The sequence below is a fragment of the Tubulanus polymorphus genome, chromosome 12, assembly GCF_964204645.1.
Source record: "Tubulanus polymorphus chromosome 12, tnTubPoly1.2, whole genome shotgun sequence".
Taxonomy (NCBI): domain Eukaryota; kingdom Metazoa; phylum Nemertea; class Palaeonemertea; order Tubulaniformes; family Tubulanidae; genus Tubulanus; species Tubulanus polymorphus.
The window spans coordinates 5,857,292-5,876,869 of NC_134036.1; the positions used below are offsets into that span (position 1 = coordinate 5,857,292).

The window sequence follows — 19,578 nt, forward strand, 5'->3', positions numbered from 1 at the left end:
AAATGTGTGGTAGCTTGATTTTTATCTCTTGTTCTGCTTGAATTTAATTGTGCCTCACTTGTCAGACTCTGGTAACCGTAGTAATATTACAGGCACAAAATAACGCGCAGAAAAAAATCGAAAATAATGGGATTCGACCCTGGTCGACTCGGAAGTCGAAGCATCTGATACTCGAAAAGAAATCCCCATGACGTCAGATTATCGGGATTCCGTTTCTACTTTCAGAGGAAATTCCCCGTTTATGGTTTTTTTAAATGAATTTGAGATTTTTAATTCATCAACAGCACATATACCGACGTTAAACATAAGAATATCGGTTTTAGGATTGAATATTCGCCAAACGCGTTTCAATAAATTCGGCCGCCACACCTGCAGAAAGCATGACGTCGGTATCGGGGATTCCGTTTCTAAGGGCATCCCCGGACTTGGCCGTAAGCCAGAAACGAAGCTTGTTTACAGCGCGCGTGTACGTACATTATTATTAGGTCTACGTCGTAATTTACGATCTTCTTGTTTAGCTAAATACGACGCAATTTCGCCGCGTTTCCTCTCGAATATTCGTCGAATCGACCTGCAGGACGCGATATGGACCGGTTTACCGACCCGACGACCATCGAACCGCCCGGTAATCTGGACGAACTGATCGCCAGATTGAAACAGGTTTTCGCCGAGGATAAAATCAACGTGGAATACGTCCAGGCTCTGATGACGAGCTACAAGTCGAACCCGAAGGACTGGAAGAAATTCGCGATTTTCGACCCGTACAGGTAGGGAGCACGATAGCCACCGCCACATAGCCTATTTGTTGTTGTCACAGCCTAAAAGTAAGGTACCTAATCGTTGGTGGTTCACTCTTTAATCGGATGGGCTTTATTTTGTGAAAATATCCGATAGTGAAACTAAACCACAGACAGGTTACTGACTAGTCACAGCCCACAGGGACTCGTCACGACTTGATAGCTGGGATTGAGAGTCCAAGATCAAAGATTTGAACCCAGCCTATCCTAGGTAGGCCTACCACCTATAAAAAAAGAACTAGAGGATACTGGGTCAAATCTTTGATTTTGGACTCCCAGTCCCAGCTATCCAGTCGTGACGAGCCCCTGTAGCTGTATCACAGCCACAGAGGTCAGTAACCTATCTGTTGTACGCGATCGGGTATTTTCATCAGCCTATCTAGCACTAAGGTCTGTTACGCTAGGTAACTAACTAAGGGGCCCGTATCAGGGTTTGTAGTAGGCCTAGGCCTTAGTGTAAAAACGATTAGGCCTAGGCCCTTACCTGGTAATCCACAGTGTATAGGCCTATATATTACCTGTGTAAACACCAGTTTAACAGATTATCGTTTTTACACTTAAGTCTATTTCAACTTGACTTGAGAGCATTTCACTATCAGATGGCCTAGGTTAGTCAGTATTGGTAGTAAGTACCTAATAAAAGTCTTATTAGGACCATTAAACGAGTGGTAGGTTTGACCTGAATAAAATATTGTTGTTTTTTAATCCATTCTTCTTCATTGTATTGAAGGATATCCAAAAAGTCCATATCTAAATTAGACATTAGGCCTATCCATGGACGTATAAACTAGATTATACGTCCATGGCCTAGGCCTATGTAATCTACAACTCTGGTCAACGAGTGCCTGTGGTCGTAGTGAAGGACCTTGAGAAATTTGCTAAACGAGTGACTGGATTGAATCGATGACTGGCTAGCCTACTTCACAATCAGATATCTTAGCCATTTACGTTGATGAATTCGTGTCCCCTCTTTTTCCCGCAGATACGCCCGAAACCTGGTCGACGAGGGCAACGGCAAGTTCAACTTGATCGCGTTGTGCTGGGGCGAGTCGAACGGCTCGAGCATCCACTCGCACGCCAACTCGCACTGCTTCATGAAGGTGCTCGACGGCGAGCTGAAGGAGACGATGTACGCGTGGCCGGCCGGGCACGAGGGCCGCGTGATCGAGGACGCCGAGCGCGACGGCTTCGTCATGCAGCCCGTCGGCGAGAACAGCTACAAACGCAACCAGTGCGCTTACATCAACGGTAAGTGTGTAACAACTAGCATTTTCAGTCCACTCGGGAACTAGCTCGTCAAAATAAATCCAAAGTCATCAATTCCATCTTGAACAAATATCTTTTATTCAAATGCTTGGTCGGCTTCCGACCGCAACAACTGCTCAGTACAAACTGCCCGCTAAAAGTGTGTGTCGCGTCTCCAATTCTATCCCAACTGACTCTTATATCTATATTCGTGCTTAGTAACAAAAACTTAGGTATGAAAAACAAAGGTGAGCAGAAAATTTGAGCAACAACATGCCATAAGAATATATGACTAATTACTTTACAAACACGACTAACAAATACATTTCTACACAAAACAACAAGTTGCTATAAGACTTATAGCAACTTATTAAGTGTTAGGCCTACACAAACTGATAATGACTTTATTATCCAATGGGGACTGTAGGTCCGCGTAGTGCGGGGGTTTAGAGGGTTCGAACACCCCGCTGTCTCGGAGTTCTCTATAGGGTTTTCGAGTTTTCAAAGAGTACAATTTCTCTATAGAATATAGGCTATTTCTCTTCACCATAGAGTTTTAAAAATGGGGCTGCATTCTTCATGGCTAATATTGTATTATATCCTGGCTGCTGAAGTAGCAAGGCTTTCGATCTACCGCCCGAAGAAGATATCGAAGATTTTTTTTATTCGATTTGAACACTTTATTTTTCAAATATAATTTACAGCATAGTGTACAAAGCATAATACCAAATACAGTAAATTAATGCTGGAGGGGCCTGTAGAAACTAAGGAATAGTTTGCATAAAACAGGTCCCTCAACAGAGAAAAGAAAAAAAGAGAAATGCAATAAAGCAAAAAAATATGCTCACAGTCAACCCTTAACACACAAAATGCAAACAAAGTAAACTATGATTACAGCTTGATTAAGATGTTATCATTTAATAAGCCAGTTGTTCTCTGTACTATTTCAAAAACAATAATTTTAGTTCGAATAACTGTATGATAAAATCAAGTACAAAGTTGCTTTCTATAATTTCTTCGGAAGATTTAAGCATACTTTCGGTGTAATCTTCTATTTTCCACATTAGCTCGATGTATTTCGAAGCAATGTTAGAATATTGACATCTAGAGGTGTAGAAGATAATTCGTAAGTTGTGTCTGAAAGAAGTGGCCACCCCTCGAAAACATGTCGCGGAGTTCACGGCAGGGTCACGTCATTTTCGCTTGTTTATTCCAGGGAGAATGGGCCTCTAGACCCCTGTTCAGTTCTAACTGAGATTAGAAACGAACCCGTCCTCTTAATTCTCACCACGGGCCTGAGCCTGTAATATTCTCACAATTCTCCAGTTGTCCAGGTTTAATCAAAACTGATTTTCTTATAAGAAAGGCTATTTATTGTTCGCGGTCGCACTATGGTATTGCAAATATCCCTAAAATTTCACACTTTCTTTTCTCATTACATTCAAAAAACATATTCGCCAGTTCGCCAACAAAGCAACGAATTTTTCTCAACTCAAATGCTATTTTGGCAACACCGCAGAACTCGGTATGACGACCAGGAAGTGATCCAGCGTCAGTTCCTGAACACTGCTTAAAGCCGGTTATCGTAGTAGGCTATAGTAGGCTACAGATTGGTTTATGTGGTCCCCTTCCAGTGAATTTGTTGTGGTCCCCTTCCAGTGAATTTTGGGATGTAACACTTCCGAGGAGCAATCTGCACGATGGGCGTTTGCGGGACGATTCAATTTTCCACGGATGTCATCTGAAATAAGGGCTGCTGAAACATGCTGAGATTTTTCAGTTCATCCATGTGTGTTCTGCATCAGCATGTGTACCGCTCAAGCGGTGAGGGCAGCTTGCTCTGTGATGGCGTGCATGGTTTCGTTGGGATTGCAGGAGGCCTTTGAATCGGTCACGAATCAAAATGTCACTTGTCATGCGAGTGTTTACACAAACTGTGTAAACCGCGGTGATTGTGTTATCTATATTATCAACTCTCCTGAATGTCAGATCGATTAATCTACGATGATACTCCACGTGGCCTTAACATTGCACTAACTAGCGCCAGATACACTACCGGGCCCGTTTCGCAGTTCGCGCGTTGGGCATCCACGGAATTTTTCAGGGGCTCGAATTCGTCCTTAAAAAGGACCAAATCAGCTAGATTTCAGGTGTCATGACTTTTCAATCGACCTTAGGCCATAGTATAGTGTTCTTACATGTGCATTAGGCTGATATTCGACCGCCGATCGCAATACTGTAACCCTACTTCGATTTCCAATTCCAAAATCTAACTCACAGTTTCGATCCCAGAAGCTGTGGTGGGTTTGTGAGGACACCAAATAGAAAAAAAAATCAAACGAAAAAAATGATACTTTTTTCAGTCACTTATAGTCGGCCATGTTTTGTAAAGCTGCCGGATCTGCTATGGTCAGCTTGATCATGATTTAATGATTTTTAAACAAAAGCACAGATAGGCTATTGACGGTGGGCCGGGTCAACTTTTAAGCTTAAATGATTACTCCAAGGCAGAAATGAGAAACAACATATCAATTCCTTATAGCCTTGCCTAATATAGGCCTACTTGGCTACAGGGCCTTCATCTGTAGTCCCGCTATAGCCTAAAGGAGACTATTTCAACTCTGACATCGGTAGTGGATAGCCTGCGTAATTTTTGGAGTAAAATATATTTTTACTCAGTCATGTTTCGAAATAGTTTAAGTATAGACCGGTATAGTTTGCCTATAAGACGCCCCCGATACGTTCGAAAACCCCGATCGGCTGTTATCTCACCTCGATGATAGCCCGATGGGCTGGATGATTATGAAAAAGGACTTTCTGATATTGAAATTACGATTAGATAGATATATCTCTAAACTGATATGAATTCATGAATACAAATGCGCCATATTGCGAGTTTAAACGCGTATATATATATATAGGAGCCTACACAGCGTCCGCGGCTTTTTAGGTCGTATTCTCCCTAATCGGATTGTCGAGTTTTACGATTTCGATGATAAAATCACTGGAGTGGAATGACGAGTGGCATTGTAAATTTGAATTCGTTTTTAAAAGCTGATAACCCTATCTGTTGGTAGTGAAGCACGCGCGTGTAAAACAGCTGATTTATGGGGATCGTTGTGTTCTTTTTATGTTGCATTTCAAAATCTATTCAAACCGTATACAGTTCGTAGAATATATAAAACTAGTATTTATGAAACACCCTGAATACTGTGTGTTGTAACCTGGGTTCATAGCTAGTCTCTATGGACCGAAGCGCTTAAAAAAGTGTTTACGAACTTTTGATGATACAACTTTAGTTAAAGGCCTTCAAAACGTGCTTACTTTTTTTTTAAATCTTGAAATAGGGATATGACCCTTTTATTTATTTCATTGGTAGATTTTGTTTAGCTCGTTTGAATGATTCGTTGTCCCTTACCAACGAACCCGCCACACACCTGCTGGGAGCGAAACAGGAGGTTCGATATCGGAATCGGAAATCGAAGTACAGATATAGTTGTGTGATCGGCGGTCGAAATTGCGGAGTTTTGTTTTGGAAATTTCGGTTCCGGTTCATTCGAACAATCTTCCAACCAGTCTGAACCGGCAAACAACACTCGCGCACAAGGAATTCAAAAGTGATTGCGAAAAGTGCTTACTAAAAGTGCTTACCAAAGTTGACTTTTGGTATCTAGGGCCTCTGGCCTATCCCAAATTGTTTTTCTTTTACGATTTTATGTGTTGGAAATATATATAGATATCACTTTTATATTACATGAGTGCTATTAAAAAGTGCTTAATTTTGACTTTCGGTATCCCGATTTTTTTTTTACAATTTTATGCGTTGGAAAAATATCACTTTTGAATTACAAGAGTACTAAAAAAGTCATTACTTTTTTGCATTGGCCTTAAGTACTTTGAACTCCCCGTGTAAAGAAATTATGCAATCCGCACTTGAGAGTTTATTGACGCCTATTGAAAAATAACCTATCGCTTGATATTGACGACGATGAGTATCGCCGATTGAAACGAATAGCAATATCGAAAATGTTGCGCTAACAAATCGCCGATAAATTTCATCGTTAGAATATTTGTGAAAATTCATAACCCAGGAAATAAGAATCGTGAAATCTTACCGAAACCAAATAAACGCCAATATAAGTATACACAGTTCTAAATCAGTTGTTAACGTAATATGATACTGATAATAATGATAATGTTTAATTCTATGCAGCGACATTCTCATTACAGACTCGTAACGCTATAACATAAAACAGAATAAGTAATAAGATGTTATAATATTAAAAACTCACAGAGCCTTTACAGCATTTGGGGGGATAATAGACCTAAGTTTCATTAAGAAACTGGGGTTTTAACCCCTTCTTAAAAACGTTTCGAAACGCCACATGACATAGTGCGCATGCACTCACACGCTGCCCCTGAATAGCGGTGGTAGTAAGCGATGTAGAAAATTTAGCGTTTTTGTAACGGTTAAGGCGGCGTCTTAAAAGTATTGTAGGCCTACTCGGCCTATAGGCCTACACCGTTATCACGTGAAAATAAGTTCTCGGTATCTGACCGGGAAGTGACACGACCCGACACGCTTCAAAACCCCCTTCGTAGACACTATTGTCTGGTGTGAATTGAGTTCCGCGAACTCGGAAGCTATTTGAAATCGAAATTAAGAGTAGGATTACTTTCGTTTTTCTGACCCTCCTCCCGGCGGGACCTGATTGCATCGCGAGACTCTGCCACGTTCCTCCCTCGCAGGGACTCGAACCTGATGGCATCGCGAGTTTCTGCCACGTTCCTCCCTCGCGAGGAGTGGAACCTGATGACATCATGAGACCCTGCCACGTTCCTCCCTCGCAGGGATTCGAACCTGATGACATCGCGAGTTTCTGCCACGTTTCTCCCTCGCGATTAATCTGTAGATAGTGGGTTTTAATCTTTTTATCCGTTCACCACATTTGAGTGTGGTTATCGTACTAATTCAGACAACTTCGATTAGATTTATAAGATATAAAGGATCTTGCGAGACAGAATTCCCTTTCTATATTTGCAGATAATCTGGGCTTGCACAGCGTGGAGAACACGAGTCACTGCGACCGCGCCGTCAGTTTACACCTGTATTCGCCGCCGTTCGACATGTGCGACACGTTCGACCAGAGGACCGGCGCCCGACGACCGAGCGTCGTGACGTTCTTCTCGAAATTCGGCCAGCGCACTCCCTATCGACCTCCGTCGTCGGTAAGTGTCCATCGAGAGGTGATATATACATTGTAACTCGCTGATTAAAAAAAACGTTATTTCATTTCCGAGAATCGAAATCGGAATATTGATATTAGAATTTGTGAATTACGGAAGACTTTGTCACGCTCGGTTGTTAGGTTAAGTAGAGAGTTACATGTAGTGAAATACACTAGACTATGTCTCTTACTGCGGTCAAGTTTAGAATGGTATATAATTCTACCCCGAGTTCATGTCAAATACTGAGTAAGAGTTTGTGAAATATAACAGTAGACTCTGTCTCTTACTGCGGTAAAGTTGGGACTGGTAAAATTCTACCCTGAGTTGGTATCATATAGCCTACTGAGTAAGAGTTTGAGAAATACAGTAGACTCTGTCTCTTACTGCGGTAAAGTTGAGACTGGTAAAATTCTACCCCGAGTTGGTGTCAATAATACCGAGTAAAAGTTTGTGAAATACAGTACACTCCGTTTCTTGCTGATGGTGAAATTCTAAGAAATCCTTTCGGTTGAGTAAAGAGTTTTTCGGTATTTTCTTGGATCAGCGGTACATTTAGAGTGTCGAAAAACCGATAATAATATGCATAAATCGAACCGGATTAGTACATGATTTCCGTGTAATTGTTTATTTTCATTTTTTTTAGGACCAAGCGATGATCGAGGCTGAAAACAATTGAACACGCACGTCTCTCCCCCGACCTTGTTACCGGAATCACTAATCGATGAAATGGAAATATTGTAAATACGCGATGTACATACAAAAAAAGAAATCGATTGCACGATTAACGGAGTTCAATGAATTTGCATTTGAATTGGGAACGATTTTTCGGGCATCGTTTCATGTCCGTTTACGGAGACAAATAGTGACTGTCTATAAACCGATTGTGAAGAAAAAACCCACTGTTATGAAGAAAAGTTTAGAGGGCGGTGACGTTTGGACCGAATTCTCTGAAGCCATTTTCAGAACTAAAAAAGAGTAGTGACGCATAGCTGCCAACTGTTCCTGACTGTCAGTATTTGTTATTTGTTGATGACGAGAAATTCTGATTTTATTTGTTTGATGCATATACAGAATTATGAAATACGTTACTGGAGGGCCTTACCGTTGATTACTGATTAATTTGAACATTTTCTTTTGGTATTCCGAAATGAAATTTTATTCACTACTGATTCATTTGTCACAGTTAATGAGTTACTGATAGCCATTTTTAGAGGTTGGCAGCCCTGGTTTCGACTCAATACGACGAACCATTTTCGAGACTAAGAGAGCAGTGACGTTTTTACTTTGATTCATTGAGCCGTTTCAACTGTTAAGGAAATGGCTGATAGAATTCAGTCGAAACGTCGCCCTCCTGCTCTTAGTTTTGATAGTGGTTTTTGTTTAATAACTGAGTTGATTTAATGATTTTTGAAAAATGGCTCCCAAGCGTCACTACCGTTTCAGGTTTTCTGCATATATGTGCCGGTTTTTTCTTTAAAATGGTCTTTGTTTAGCGTTTTTCGTTGCGTTTCTAAAACCATTTTTAAAAAGGCGTATAATACTATCCTCGTTGTTGTTATAATGGCAAAATTTATGGCAAAATTCTAAATTTTGCCCGCGTGTACAAAATGATTTTGCCGTTTTTTGCGACCTGTTTCCTCGTTGTTTTGAGGGTGATCGTTTAATAATTGGATTTCGGGGATAACGTATGTAGTTTTGATTGAAAAACGAATTAACAAACATCAAATTGTCTTTATCAATACGTAACTCCTTTTTGCCCAGCGATATGGATGAATATGTACTTTGTAAATAATGATCAGCTTCTCATCAGGAATAAGTGTTATTTTGGGTTTTTAAAGGGCTGGCCTTTTTTGTTCACGAAAAGCTACTTTGCACCTTTTGTCCATGAATAATAGTGAATGAATAAATTCGAATCGTTATTTTCAAATAATTGTATTAAATTGTCGAAATTTCTTTCTAATATTCAGGGAAATTATGGTTAGTTAATGACGACTTTCTCATTCTCGATAACTTCAACGATTCAGTAAAATTATGGTTAGTTACTAATGACGACCTTCTCATTCTAAATAACTTCAACGATTCAGTGTAATTATGGTTAGTTAATGACGACTTTCTCATTCTCGATAACTTCAACGATTCAGTAAAATTATGATTAGTTACTATAGTAATGACGACTTGCTCATTCTCATTGACTTCAACGATTCAGTAAAATTATGAGTAGTCACTAATGACGACCTTCTCGTGTTAAAAGAATTCAGCGATTCAGTAAGATTATGATTATGTTTAGTTACTAATGGCGACCTTCCCGTGTTGAAGGAATTCGACGATTCAGTTAAATCACGATTAGCAACTAATGACGGCCTGGATATCCAGAACTTCAACGATTCAGTAAAATTATAATTAGTTACAGTTTGATATTCGTGTTTACGTGTATGTACGATACATATGTGTTTTATGTTAAGCCTTTTTAAACCGCTGTCAGCTGTCATTTTATTTCTATATATGCGAACATTATTTTGAGGTGTCGTACGGTTGTCAGTATACGTGGAATGTTGTTACGAATGATATTTTCTATCGGGATTTCACGATCATATGAAAACCAATGATTCGAATTCATTGCGCACGTGTTTTATGCTTGGTTTCCGCTGAACGTTCTCGCGGTAACCTCGCGATCGTTTATCGAAATATTTGCGTAAAATACTGAGTCCGTGTCGTAATAATTATTATCGAGTTATAATTACGCCGTAGACTCTGTTTTTTTACTGCGGTTAAGTTGTGACTGATGAAATCCTACCCCGAGTTGGCGTCAAATACCGAGTAAGAGTTTGTGTAATACAGTAGACTCTGTCTCTTACTGCGGTAAAGTTGAGACGGGTAAAATTCTACCCCGAGTTGGTATCAAATACTGAGTGAGAGTTTGTGAGAAACAGTAGACTCCGTCTCTTACTGCGGTAAAGATTAGATTGGTGAAATTCTACCCCGAGCTGGTGTCAAATACTGAGTAAGAGTTTGTGAAATACAGTTGACACTGTCTCTTACTGCGGTAAAGTTGAGACTTGTAAAATTCTACCACGAGTTGGGGTCAAATACTGAGTAAGAGTTTGCGAAATACAGTAGACTCTGTCTCTTACTGCGGTAAAGTTGAGACTGGTAAAATTCTACCCCGAGTTGGTGACAAATACCGAGTAAGAGTTTGCGAAAATATTCTGTCTCTTAATACGGTAAAATTGAAAGTTAAAACAAACGTGTGTCATGTTGTATGCACATCGGCTACATAGGCCTATACAAACCGCATTTCGGCCGTTATCACTGTCAACGATATCGATTTTCGATTGACGTGTGTTGTATAGCGCAACATCTGCGCACATGTTGCGTCCATATCGGCGAAATGCATCTGCAGCCATTGAAATGACGACTATAATCCGTAAATCATTATTCTATATCTCCCGATCTGTTTTAAAAACAGTTCCTATAGCGTCTTTTCCAGCGTGCAAGCGTTGCACGCGCCCTCGACAAACCCATCGCGCACGACGCAGACAAACTCGGAAACAGGAAAACATGATATCCCGGAACATTTCCCTGTTTCACGGGTGTTTTTTACAATAAACGATTAAAAATTTTTCGGGTACGATGTTGCCGATATCAAACCGCGCTTGTCTGCGTCCAGTTTATGGCCAGAGATACAGTAGTGTTTTACTCGGTTCGGAGTGTGGAAACTTATCCACTTGGGGCGCATTTTGGAGGTGTCTGGGGGTCCGGACCCCCGTCTTCTCGCCGAGGTTGCCATTTTCGTCAAGAAAGAAGTCACGAAACCTGTTGCACTCGTCCTCCTTTTGTGGACAGGGGGAGATTTTTTTTTGTAATTTTGTGTGGTCGTCATTTATGTGCGGCCCCTCAAAAAACAGGAATTCCTCTCGTCGTATGCGCCATCTAGCGTTACGATACATACATACATATGTGCTAAAACCGGTGTTTTCAAAAACATCGAGTAATAAAGTGAATGTGCTTGTAAATTTTGTAAATGTATGAAGAAATTATTTTGTTCGGGTTTAAGTTGGTATTCGACGTACGTGTACGTTTAAAAAAAGTTGTTTTAGAAATAAAACGTTTGTTGACAACAGTTTGAGCAGTTTCCTATCTATTTCTTATTTAATGACTATTGAGATGCTGAGAAGATCCGATGTCGACTCGCGCGGTACCGTCCTGTTCTTACGCATACGCTGTACCAATCTACAATAGTGTATTTCCTAATTCTATACACTCAACCCCCGATATACCGCCCACATCGGAGAGAGAGGGGGAGGGAGGGAGGGGGAAGGGGGAGGGGATAGAGAGAGGGAGAGAGAGAGAATATGGGAGGGTGGTACATCGGGGGTTGGCTGTATACTCTAAGGTGCGTACCTAGAATTTCGTGTTAAAATGTGGATTTTACTGTTTAAAAACTGCTTTCGATAGTTAACTTCGAACTGGAATATTGAAAGGCGTTACCGATTTATTTCATGGGTCTCCCAGCGGGAATGCGATTTACGTAAGCGAAGCCACTAGTTTTAGCCAAAAGTTCATGACCTAGTTCCACAGTTCTGAGTTAAGATTTGACTCTGAGTAAACTCATTGAAAATGAACTAATTTTAACTCAGAGATTACTCTAACTAACAACTGTGAAACTGTATCCATGGTATTAATTTCTTTTCAATGACCTAGAAAATGTGACGGTGACTCGCACCACAGCCTTGTCTGAATACCATCCTCGCTTGCCAGGGTTTGATCGCCTTCCGCTGGCGCCCACGTATACTACTCGACTTCTCGGGGGAGTTCTTAAACTAATTTCCACGTTACGGTAATTATCCACGAAATATCATATGCCCCGGAAAAGGTGAGAAGTCGTATACTCGATCTAACTGGTTATTTGACTGAGATGCTACGGCGGATTTTCATGCAGAAATATTCGCGTATTTCTCGCCCGAGTAAAAGATATATGTAGAAATTTACCGCGAAGATAGAAAAGCTCTCCGTTGCAAATGTGTGAAAATGTCGTCTAGAAAAGCTCTCCGTTGCGGCGAGATCGGCAACAACGCAGTCATCGTGGTCGGAAGTGTGAATATCGCAAACGCTAGTGAAACCGTTACGAGCATTATCGTCGTACGTTTCGATTTCGTAGTTTTCTGATCGGACGAAACCATTTTAGAACCTCTGAACGTTAACTGAATTATACTATAGCAGAATTCGACGTTAGAATCAAAGACAGAGGCAGTACGAAAACGTGGACGCCATACACCGCGAAGTAGGCTATTTGGTCAGATAATCTGAAGTAACATCCAAAAAACTGTTCGTCGAAACGTACCGACAAGCCTGGCTTGAGAAATATAAACAGTATGTTTACTGCAGTTAGCGCCGATATGGTAAATCTAGCGAATCTCGGCGTACATATCAAACGAGATTTGAACGAGAAGAGCACGACTGCCGCTCGTTCTAGAGATACGGCTACTACCAACGGCAAACTGTTGCTGGTTGCGAGTACCATGAAAAACTCATAAACCTGACAACCGACCACCGAATTCATCAAGGATATCGGGCCGCCTTCAACGCGCGAGATAGCGAACTGTGTAACACGGGCATCAGCGTACAACTGACGCAATACGCGGAATCGCTGACGGACAAAACGGTCAGATAGTTAGCGTAAGATAAACGGCGGAATCTGCGGCTTATCATTATCAGGAAAGTGGCCGAATTCCCGAACGCCCCGAACGCGAATACGGCGGGCAGGATGATCAAGGAAGCGATACGGTAGATTCCAGACCTGTTCACCACGGACATGATGTTGATGTAACTGTTGTAGGCCAGGCCAATCTGCATCGCAGTTGAATTCATAATTCGGGATGATCAACTTAGAGAATGTCTTGTGTGTTTGAGAGCGTGCTGCCTGTCTGGGAGTGTTCTGACTATCTGAGAGTGTTCTGGAACTGACCGTTTCTTCTCTCGCGTGTTGGAAAGTAATTCATCTTCGAAGATTTCATCTCGGTTATCATTACCGCTTCGAGACTCATTTATTTCGTAGGAATTGTTGTTAATGGCAGATAGAAAATCAATTCTCAGAAATCTGACGACACGATTTAATATTCAGGTTTTATGAAAGTATATCAGATATTGTGCAAAATAGCTAAAACTAAATTGAAAATAGATACGCACGTTGCATAATCATTCCTTGTAAATGGTGGAATATTTTATTGTGTCTAAAGCCGCGTTCACACGACAACTAGTTAGACCGGTCTAAATGGGTCCGTACCTGGTCCGGTCCAAATTTAGAACGGGCCAAATTTTGGTGAGCGTTCACGCGGCGTTTTGAAACTAGGGTGATGTACGTTACGAAGATTTCAAACGTAAACGTGCAGTTTCTTTAGAAAATCGTTTCGAAAAGCAGCTTTCAAATTTAAGGTCTAAAGTGTTGTGGATTTGCGCAATCGATTTTGTCTTAATGGTCGGCAATTAGTTGAAGCATATTTGACGGGGGAGCGATAGCAGCGATGCAGAGGTGCTCTTAATCGTTTGTCGATCCGAATACAAGTGAATGTGCATCCATTATCACCCTTTTATTTCTCTCTCGCTCGCTCGATCGGACCGTGGCAAAAAAAAGCTGAACAGTCATTACTAAGATCTGCGAGCGTTTTAGGAATATACACTGTGGCGTCGATACTTTCGCTAGTCTACCGCCTATATGTGGCATGTGACCAGTCGATATACCACAAGTAACCAGATCGACCAACAGAGCGAGCCTTGTCAGACAGCCTTGTGAAATAGATAGAACTCGGAGGAAAACCGGTCGGTTATTCAACGGTTCTCTGTAAGTATTCGCGGTGGAATGAGTCTGAACCGTACCTCGCGAGTGTTCCTCACTCGCACGTGGCAGAACGGCGTTTGGTACGCGTTCAATATCTACATCTATTTCTGGATGGTGACCGGTGTCGCCGGAAGCGCGCTGTCCGTAATCGTGCTGTTCCGCGTGCGTCGCGCTATAGACGCGTGCAGCTTTCAGTACCTGGTTCCGCTGGCTTTTTCCGATTCGATTTTCGTCGTGACTTTCTCGATGAAATCGCTGGAACGGATTCATATCGTGGCCGGTAATGTGCAAGGTAAATACATGTTCTTCGTGATCAGCGATGTGGCCTGTAAGCTTGGTATGGTGCTCATCAATTTCGGTATAAAAACCTCCTCCTGGGTGCTGTTGTGTTTCGCTATCGAACGCAGTGTAGCCGTGCTGGTGCCGTTACAAGTCGGTAGGCTGGTGACCCGGGCTCGACGCCGGTATTTGGTGTTGTCGATATTCGTCTATTTCACCATTACCGAAGGTGCGATGAGTAACCAGTTTTACGTGAAGACATTGCACGGTCACGACGGAAGTATAACCCGAAATTGTCAGACATACATGCTCGCTAGCATTTCGACAAAAGTCAAGATCGTATATTCGTACGCGGTAACCATAATAATCCCGTTAAGCGGTTTTGCCGTATCCACCGCGCTGATCGCTGGTCAGTTTGCCAGACGAGACGCCCGCTTCAAAAATACCTACACCTCCGAACAGGAACGCAGATGCGTGCGCAATCTGATTTGCATAGTCGTGGCGTATTTCCTGTTTAACATGCCGAATACGGCGTTCACGATTCTGCGCGGCACGTCAAGCGTGTTGTCGCGATTACCAGTGCATATGCTGCATTTTTCTATATTGTTAAGCGGCGTCCTGATGATCACGAATAGCGGCGTGAACTTTTTCATTTACGTCGTCAATTTGAAATTGTTCCGCGACGAATTGACGCGTCTGATATTCGGGATTCGTTAACCAGTTGCGCAGTCGATGATTTTTGATCTGAGTCAAAATCTTGGTTATATAAGACGCCAGTCAAACGAAAATCATGTAGAAATTTTATTTTCCGTCTCGCAGGCGATGTAATCGAGATTGTCGATCGCTTCAAGTATTTAGGAGTAATTTTTAACTATACCGGAAGCTTCGTTAAATGCCGAAAAGCGTTATCTGACAGTGCAACAAAAGCGCTATTTCACGTATTGAGAAAAATCCAAGAATTAAGCCTAAACATTGATGTGAGCCTCCAGCTCTTTGATACGTTAGTTAAACCTATTCTGACATATGGCTGTGAAATCTGGGGTAACGAAAATATTAAAATCATCGAAAAGGTACATCTTACTTTCTGTGAATACATTCTAAAACTAAATCGCAGCGCCCCAAGCGTGATGGTCTACGGCGAATTAGGGAGGCCCCCTCTAGAAGTAGAAATTAAGGCACGTATGGTTAAATTTCGGGCAGGTCTGGTGATGAAGAATGGATCCACTTTTTCTAGTAGAATGTACAACGCAATTTACCGAGCATATCTGGATGAAGGAACCCTTTCCAAATATTCTGGAGGAATGTGGAATGGCAAACATCTGGCAGAACCAACAAGCTCAACCCTTCGTTATAAATATAGACTTTATCTTTCACTCTGTCAAGCATAGATTAACTGACCAATATATACAAAAATGGCGCGCAGAATGCGCCAACTCCCCTAAAGCTGTCACATACTGCCGCATTAAAACAAACTTTGAACCGGAATGGTATTTATTAAATTTACAGGCTAACCATAGAATTACTTTATGTCGTTTCCGTTGCAGCAACCATAGCTTACCGATTGAGATAGGGCGCCGTCATCGTATTGCTCGAGAAGATAGACTATGATGTATGAAGTGTAACACCCAAACCCTGGGGATGAAAGACATGCCATTTTAGAATGCCCTGTATATGCGAATGAAAGAGCGCGCCTTTTCTCGCGTTACTATTGGGGGGTACCAACAATAGAAAACCTGGGGGAACTTTTCAATACGCACAAGCTGGCGGTAAAACTAAGTAACTTTTGTAAATAAGTTTGGGGTGCGTAAACGAGGCCCCGTAATATTTATCCAGCATACATGTATATGTGTCTCTTTACGTAAACTTGTCAACGATTTGCTTCGCTGTACAATGCCATCCACTGTTAAAATGAAATGTGTGAATGTTCTGTGCAAAACATGTTTTTGTGGAACAATAAAAATGAAATGAAATGAACAGCTAAGCGAAATCGTATTTTTTTCTAAAGCTATTATTTAACAACTTAAGACCCGTCTAAGCTCGTTTTAGTTCTAGCGTCAGTCTTAAAATACTTAATATTTTGTTCTTTATATTGGTTTTCTGTTTTGACCTAAAATTTACCATTTTTTAGCTTTAAGTCGCGACTTCGCTGTGGCTGGACCCTCGTAATATCCGTCTTGTATATCTGAATTGAAACAGGTATCGAACTAGGTCAATCTGTCAGCTGGTCAGATGTGTCACTTTGTCCAATTCGCTTTAGACTGAACCTTAAAACAGATATTTAAAAAAATAAATAACATTCATCAATTCCCAGCAATGTCTCCTGATGCCTTCTGAAATATTTGTATGTATTTCGAAAATAGGTCACGTACCCCATATTTTCAAATAACAATTCAAATTCCTTTATTGATCATTAACGTTACAGAATATCGTCGGTAAAGGAATTACCATAAAGTAACACACGCGAGACAAATATACAAGGTGTATTACAATGAAACGAGAGGAAGTTGGAATACGAGCATAACGACGATAAATAGGAGATGAGAATTCAGCTTTATACATCTGAAACTGAACCTTTTAACGTAATGACGGGTGTGTTGATACAACGTGAGATTGAAAGGCAGACTCGAACGCATACATATCAAGATTGGTTGAGATGAGTTTACTAAACATAGTTAGAAGGGGCCCCCGTACAGTAGGTCATGAAAGACGCTAGTGACGCACGGCCATTTCTTAATGCATTCAACAACAAATCTACAAACAGAAAAAAGAAATATATAAAACCACTCGTGTGACAGCCGGCTTCTGTGAGTAAGTTTGAAACGATTCTTATTTCATATACTTCATCCAGATTCCTGTTGTCCGACTAACTTGGCTGGTAATAATACTATTATACTATTATTTACTTGGATTACTATTTTCGAATGTGCATACGATGATACGGCTATTACTAATTTTCCATTGAATGTTCTAACTGAAATGATATCAATTCACAGAGAATCGCATTTTCTTTTCATCAGAAATAGACAAATTCTCGAACGGATCAACTAGATTGTGTACAAGCGATGGTGTAATGGGCTCGAACTCGGGACCTCCGGTATCTGGGATATTTTGCCCGATGCATTGGGCCACGGATTAGGCGCCATTGTTTTGCTCACAGGTAGCATATAGCATATTTTGCTTTATCATTTTGAACTCGGCGAAAACGATTCGATGCATCCACAAGTATTTCACAACCCGTTCAGATAATTTAATAGAAAATATTTCACCAGTAACGGTGAATTTTTTCTGAGCCGATGTTTTATCCAATTTAGTTACATTCGAATAATCAGTACATTTCGCAAAATGTGAGTGAATGCGTCAGATTCCTGAGAGATGCGAACAATGAATTGCGAGTTTCCATAAATATGACATTATTACTTTAAGGTGTCGGTCTATTGATACCGCCAGTCCGCACCGCCAAGAGTTAACTGTCGTGAATCATGAATTCTACTCAAATGCAAATCGGTCGAACTTATAACGGTTACATTCTTCTCATGTCCGTCGTTAACAAGTCTGGAATCTACCGTACGGCGTCTTTCGTCATTCTGCCTATCGTGTTCCTGCTAGGAGCATTCGGAAATTCAGCTACTTTCCTGATGATGATAAGTCGCAGATTTCGTGGTTTATCTTACGCAAACTATCTGATCGTTTTGTCGATCACCGATTCCATGTATTGCATCAATTATGCGTTGATGCCGGTTTTACAGTTTGTTCTGTTGCACGTTAAAGATGGTCCTTTATTCATCATGAATTCACAGATCAGCTGTCAAATCTATGAATTCGTAACGGTACTTAGTGTTAGTAATAGTTCATGGTTAGTAGTAGCTTTATCTCTAGAACGCGCGGCAGTTGTTCTCTTCCCGTTCACATCTCGTTTGATATGTACACCGAGATTCGCTAGATTTGCTATATTGATAATTACCGCAGTGAACGTACTGATTCTATATCTTCTACCAACATCGTCGATATATTTTTCCGATAAGTTTTTCGGATGCTACCATTCATTATTTGACCAAATAACACTCTTCACTGGTATTGTCATCCACGTCAATCTATTACCTTTAACTTTGATTATAACATCAAATTCTGTAATAATAGCTCAGTTGTTCAGAGGTTCAAAAATGGTTTCGTCCGATCAGAAAACTACAAAATCGAAACGTACGACGATAATGCTCGTAACAGTTTCACTAGCGTTTGCAATATTTACACTTCCAACCACTATCACTACATTTTTACCAATCCCTACGGGACAGAGAGATTTTCTATATGATATCTTCAACCAATGGCAGGCTTGTAATTACGCAGTGAACTTCTACATATATCTTTTACTGGGGCGAGAAATTCGCGAATATTTCTGTACGAAAATCCGTTGTCGAAATTCGGTCAAATAATCATTGGACCTCGAGTTTCCTCCACTTGACTGATGACAGCTGATTGCAGTTCAGTAAATTAATTCATGTTGTAAAAATCCGGCTAAACTAAAGATTGAAATATATCAATCTGATTTGCATAGTCCTGTTCAACATGCCCGATAGGGTTCATCATCCTCCGCACGGCATGTCGAGCATGCTATCGGGATTGCATCCGTTGTATATTTCCATATCGATCAGCCGAGTTATGATGAACTTAAATAGTGGCATCAACTTTGTTATTGACGCGTCTTCGGGATTCGGTAACTATCACCAGTTACTAGCTGGTGGCCCACTTGTACAGGCTATGTTTCGAGACCATGTTGATTACGCGTGAAGCCAATCTAACAACATAAAATCAGTCAAATCGAAGTTCGTTTACGGGCATTTACAACTTTAGATCAGTCTTTTCAATTATTTTTGCCAACGTCAGTCTCGCTACTTGAATACTTTGGTTTTAAATGGCCAAAGAGCGTGGCGACTAACCTGGGAATTTTGGTTGTAAAAGATAATATTCTGCAAAAGGTCAGGGGCTTTCGTTGACATCGCCAGATCGCGCGTAAAATAAACAGTTTTCGTCTATGTGGTATGCATTTGATTGTGCTAATGGAATTGATTCTTAGCAGACCAAATCAGGGAAAATAATGTGCATGTCAGGGAACAGTCAGGGGAAAAGGAAGTTAGTGGCCGCTAGGCCAAAGATTTCGAACTCAATTCCGTTTTAGATGAAAGTGCTGAAGTTGCC

General features: G+C 41.0%; 2 protein-coding genes across 2 annotated transcripts; both read left to right on the top strand.

Annotated features, from left to right (window-relative positions):
- The first annotated feature begins 423 nt into the window (after positions 1–423).
- LOC141913928 (cysteine dioxygenase type 1-like) lies at positions 424–11,383 on the top strand. The gene is made up of 4 exons (XM_074805157.1): positions 424–767; positions 1,780–2,045; positions 7,087–7,271; positions 7,915–11,383. Exons 1-4 carry the CDS (start codon positions 586–588, stop codon positions 7,945–7,947), a joined length of 666 nt encoding a protein of 221 aa, XP_074661258.1. The 5' UTR covers positions 424–585; the 3' UTR covers positions 7,948–11,383.
- Positions 11,384–14,127: 2,744 nt separating this feature from the next.
- On the top strand, positions 14,128–15,102 carry LOC141914227 (growth hormone secretagogue receptor type 1-like). Its single transcript, XM_074805493.1, has one exon. It carries the CDS (start codon positions 14,128–14,130, stop codon positions 15,100–15,102), a length of 975 nt encoding a protein of 324 aa, XP_074661594.1.
- The last annotated feature ends 4,476 nt before the right edge of the window (positions 15,103–19,578 follow it).